General features: G+C 40.1%; 1 protein-coding gene across 1 annotated transcript in view; it reads left to right on the top strand.

The window, feature by feature from the left end:
• LOC111975167 (synaptotagmin-9) overlaps window positions 1-4,197 on the top strand; it is a 54,323-nt gene extending 50,126 nt beyond the window's left edge. The window contains exon 7 of the mRNA XM_024003373.2: window positions 1,657-4,197. Coding sequence (XP_023859141.1) covers window positions 1,657-1,725 — 69 coding nt within the window. The 3' untranslated portion in view covers window positions 1,726-4,197. The remainder of the gene's footprint in view (window positions 1-1,656) is intronic.
• The last annotated feature ends 1,657 nt before the right edge of the window (window positions 4,198-5,854 follow it).

Genomic DNA, 5,854 nt, shown 5'->3' with positions numbered 1-5,854 from the left:
TAATCAGGTAGTTATACTCGCTGAAAGCCCTGGCATTCTAGCTGTGGTTGTTTTTGACAATGGAGGATTTTTTTGGCGCTGGAGGTAGAGAGGTGAGAGCCCCTCTTAGGGTATTGATTATTGAGAAGAATGAGGCCTTAGCAAAAGAGAGATAATTTTGAATGAATGAGTTTCTGTGGCAGGTAACGACACTCTACCATCTGAAGTCTGAAAACATTGTTGTTGAGCCAAATTTACTCAGGAAAAATATAATTAAAATCAGACTTTCATGTGTATGGTAGTTACTTCCCAAGCATGGCAGCAAGAATACCGTTTCTTCTGAAGAAGAATCAAGGCCTTTCTACATTTCATGTCTACATTGCGTTGTATAAGATGTTGCTATGTACAAGGTAGCTGAACAACGGTATACATACAAAGCTGACATTAATTGGAAAGATATAATAATGCATCTATTTTTATTATTATTATGGAGGATAGATTGAGTGTTGAGGAGTTGAAGGAGGGAGTGTGTAACCTGTGCACTCAGCCTTGCGTAATGGCTTTATTGTGTTGGCATCAAAGGAGACTGTCTTCCTTTAGAACACAGCTGAGTGAACCACCAATGTTTAGAGAGGGATCGAGGGAGAGAAAGAGAGAGTGAGACAGACAGATAGGGAGAGACACTGTAGATTAAGTGAAAGAGACAGTGCGAGAGCAAGAAAAGAGGTAGAGAGACAGACAGAGCAGGATTTGAGAAAAGGAACAATTAAGCAGTCTATTCTGTTTGCTTCAGGGTTACTTACTTAGTTAGTTACATTATGTGACTATGCTTTGAAATCCTAATTTGAGCCCCCAGGAAAGCACATCTATTATTTAGCAGTCTGCCTCACCAGCCATTTGAATCAATGTTGTTCTGCCTTCACAAGGCCCTCCCCCCAAAAAGCACATATTCAAAACACGCCCGGGACGCAAAAGGACTTCAAACGCAACTATGTTTGTTTGTGTTTGTTTGCTCTGTAACCCATCACTCTCTCCCTCACTCTCTTTCCGTAATGGCTTCTGTCTTTTTGCTTTTTAGCCAGCAAACAAAACAATTACTGTCAAGAAGAACTGACCCTTTCACTGGAAAATAGATCTGACCTCGATGAGATGAAAAGAGAGGAAGACGTTTTTCTGCTTGCTTAACTAACCGATTCTGAGCGGCTAGATTTCTGCAAGCGAAATAATCAATCAAGTGCTTTCATGTTGAAGTGCTGGGAGTTTGAGAGAATCTCTGTTTTCACTACGGGTGTTTTAGAGAGTAGTTCTGTTTGGCAGTCCTCTAAGGAGGATTCAGAGGCAATAAAGATTATTCCCAAAACAGATTTTAGTTTGGCACAGCTTGTTGCTTATCACCTACAATTAGTGAGAGAGTCTTGAATTAGTGAGCTCTTATTAGTGTATTTAGGTCACAATTGCTGCTATTAAGCTTTAACTACAGTGCAGTGAACTTCACCTACAAACAGAACTCACAATTTAATCGGTTTATCAAAGTAGCAGATTTGGTCAATACACTGACCCGAAATGATCTGTTATCTTCATCCCCTTTACAGAATGTCTCTAGGACTACTAATCTACATGTACACAGCTATCTTTATTGGAGGTTTATCTCATCTCTCTTCTCTCTCTCTCCCACAGTACCAAGGCACCACAGGCGGGAGCCAGGCAGGGTCCTGTAATTCCCTGAAGACTCCTCCGTCTCCATAAGCTTAACCGTCTGGTCCCTCCCGGAATACGACCACAAGGAGAAGAGCCAGGCAGCCCAGCCCAACCGTAGGAGTACCGTCCTGCTGAGTGGTCGACATACTGTTATACGTCACGACCGTGTGCGGTCAATCTCCTGGTTATCAGAGACCAATTATTGTCTGCTCTGCGTCTCTGGGACAGGACGTTTGCATGGGGAGTTGGATTGATTCAGTTGCATGTTGAGTGACCACATAATATGGTTGTTTTCTTTTTATTCAGTTCCAAAAAGAAAATCGATGACAAAAACAACCAGGAGGTTTTAACAGTTTGATCTAAGCCTGAGTTTGAAGTAACCGTTTTTTACATTAGTCTTGCTCTACCTGTTTTTAATGGGGTGTGTCTGTATTGCACAGTGTACTTAAAAACAACCAGTTGAACTGACATACATATTTCATTTGGAAACGGTGCATGAGGTCATGGTTTTTGGTGGAATATCTTCTCCTCAGTTTCTTTCGGTTTCTGTTCTTGGAATAGAATGTTCTGTCGGATGATCACATGACATGTGCAGTGGCAGTTCATTTCTTAGACTTAGTACCTGTACGTAAAAATGTCCTTTCAAATGTTATCAATAAATATTTATTAATAAAACACAGCTGGATGGTCAATGTTAATATTCCTCACCTGTTGCTATGACAACCACAGATTATCGTGAGGCGATAAAAGGCAAGTGTAAAACCATATGGTAATGAAAACCAACATGCCTAATCTGATCATGTAAATGAATACAATTATTGTGTGTAATTGTGGGACGGTGATTCTATTAAGTTATTACAGTAAGCTAAATGTCAAAATAAAATAGGAAAAGGCACAAACTGAGTGACTGTGAAATACTGTAGAGAGAGGGGGAGAGACAACCAAGACCAGAGAGAAGGGCTATCAAGAGATAGTCATATGACATTAAAAAAAAATAAACAGCGAAATGTGTATGTGTGTGTGTGTGTGTGTGTGTGTGAGTCTAAATGTTTTCTGAGAGATGTAGATGGGGTCTAGTCATTTGTTTTGTACCTTGTCAATGATCCGTTGTTTATTTTTGCATATTACAAATCCAATAAATGAGATTGCAGCCGAGTGGATAACCATGACAGGAAGAAACGGCTGTATTTGTGAGAAGGTTACTAATGAATCCACATAGAAACCAATGCCAAATGAACATCTGCTCAGAACATTCACAGATTATTTATCATTATGGTTTAGAATAATCTGGATACATGCCTAGTTGCTAACTACTGTTTTCACTTRATCAGCTGGGTTCAGCCAATAATACTGTGTGGCTATGCATACCTCTTGGGGATACATGTACTTGTACATTTGAGGCTCTGACAGAATATTGACTCCACTGTTTCCTTCAGTGTCATACAGGCTCYTCAGTTTTAGAGCAAGCTGATTGGCTATCGAACCATTAGCTCCTTATTGTGTAGGCTGCATGTTCTGGGTTTAAATTGTTCCACCGTCGCTCTCCATGGATTAGCTGCCTCCAGTGATGATGAGCTGTGCTTTGTCACTGTCAGAGACGGTGTTTTCAATTAGACATGCCTGCCCCTCACAAAGTGCCAGAAATCAGAGTCTGATGAAGTTGTACCTACTCCATATGCTGTTCTCAGGTCAATTTAGCATGTTCCTCCTAATGGTAAAGTTAGGGATTAGGAGGGTKAACTGATCCTAGATCTGTGCCTACTACCCGCAGCACTAGAAATGCGGTGTTCTAATCTAATCAATTGTACCGCGTGTATTGAGCCAGTTTATCAGATATACTGTAGATCAGAAGAGGTCTACCGTGACTGTCTGTTGAATATCCATGTTTCATTATCTTATGCTTTTAGTGATTAATGACTTTACATGTTGAACTCTACCTGAATGATGGCTYCCATTGTATTGACTTTAGTCATGGGAATRARGTAACYTCTGTTGTACTCTGGACTTTTAKCATTTCTGGAAATCACTCTTATGGCTACTGTGAAGGTTAACCACATTTACCAGCATGACTTCATAGCTCCATACACATCTATAACAAGCCAACATTGTGTATGTTTTGAATATGACAAGATAGAACACTAGGAACTGGAGCCATCTATTTCGTTTTTAGCTGAGCATGTCATCAGCAGTGGTGTAAAGTATTTGAGTAAAAATATTTGAAATTACTACTTAAATATTTTTGACAACTTTTCCTTGACTACATTCCTAAAGAAAATGTTATTTTTACTCCATACATTTTCCCTGACACCCAAAATACTCATTACACACAAAATACAGTGCTCAGCAGGACAAGAAAATGATCCAGTTCACTCACTTATCTAAAGAACATCACTGGTCATCCCTACTGCCTCTGATCTGGCAGACTCACTAAACATACAGTACATGCTTCGTTTGTTAATTATGTCTGAGTGTTGGAGTGTGCCCTGGCTATCCGTAAATAAAATAAAAAACTAGAAAATGGTGCCGTCTGGTTTGCTTAATATAAGGAATTTTAAATGATTTATACTTTTACTTTTGATACTTAGGTATATTCTAGCAATTACATTTACTTTTGGTACTTAAGTATATTTAAAACCAAATACTTTTAGAATTTTACTGAAGTAGTATTTTCTGTGTGACTTTCACTTTTACTAAAGTCATTTTCTATTAAGGTATCTTTACTTTGAGTTTGACAACTGGGTACTTTTTCCACCACTGGTCATCAGCCGATGCATTCCCTCCCTGCATATGGGACACTTTAGAAGATGACGTGTGACACCGTTTAGATGATGATGATGATGCAATGTTCGCTATAAACAGGGCAATTTCCCCGTTGTGTGTAACCTACAGGATGCTTTGGAAATAGAATTTGGAATTAGAACTCTAGAATGGTTATGAACCTTCTTATGACGGTCTAAAGAGTCAGCCATTTTGGTCAGGGAGGTGGTCAAACATGGTTTGCCAGTGCTGTGATAAGATAGTGTAAAACAATGAATTTGAAGATTATCTGCATTGTATGTTTGTTAGCTATAGCCAGACAGTTTTATAGCAATGATTCCATACATTTTTCAAATTATGCTAATATGCCAACATTCCATTTTAACAATGCAGTCAATCCACAGCTATGCACTGGCTGAAATKAGTTGATGATAGGATTTAGACAAGTTGTAAATGCAACAAGTACTGATATTGTATAATATAATAACAAACACAGGGAACAGCAGAGGGAGCACCCTCCAATCCACATTGAAGGGACAGTAGAAGGTGGAAAGTTTTAAGTTCCTCGGCGTACACATCACAGACAAACTAAAATGGTCCACCAACACGGACATTGTGGTGAAGAAGGCGCAAAAGCGCCTCTTCAACCTCAGAAGGCTAAAGAAATTTGTCTTGTCACCTAAAATTCTGACAAACTTTTACAGATGCACAATTGAGAGCATCCTGTCGAGCTGTATCACCGCCTGGTACGGCAACTGCTCCGCCCACAACCGTAAGGCTCTCCAGAGGGTAGTGAGGTCTGCAGAACGCATCACCAGGGGCAAACTCCCTGCCCTCCAGGACACCTACAGCACCCGATGTCACAGAAAGGCCAAAAAGATCATCAAGGACAATAACCACCCGAGCCACTGCCTGTTCACCCCGCTAGCATCCAGAAGGCGAGGTCAGTATAGGTGCATCAAAGCTGAGACCAAGAGACTGAAAAACAGCTTCTATCTCAAGGCCATCAGACTCCTAAACAGCAATCACTAATTCAGAGAGGCTGCAGCCTCTCTGTGTATATATTGTATCTTATACCATCTATTGCATCTTGCCTGTGCCGCTCGGCCATCGCTCAACCATATATTTACACTACCCTTCAAATGTTTGGGGAAGGAAAGAGAGTTTCAGAAGAAAGTGCTTTGTTTCTGGCCCTTTTGAGCCTGTAATCGAACCCACAAATGCTGATGCTGCAGATACTCAACTAGTCTAAAGAAGGACAGTTTTATTGCTTCTTTAATCTGGGCAACAATTTTCAGATGTGCTAAAATAATTGCAAAAGGGTTTTCTAATGATCCATTAGCCTTTTAAAATGATAAACTTGGATTAGCTAACACAACGTGCCATTGGATCACAGGAGTGATGGTTGCTGATAATGGGC

This window comes from Salvelinus sp. IW2-2015, linkage group LG15 (assembly GCF_002910315.2).
Source record: "Salvelinus sp. IW2-2015 linkage group LG15, ASM291031v2, whole genome shotgun sequence".
NCBI lineage: Eukaryota > Metazoa > Chordata > Actinopteri > Salmoniformes > Salmonidae > Salvelinus > Salvelinus sp. IW2-2015.
This window is presented reverse-complemented; position numbering and strand designations above follow the sequence as displayed.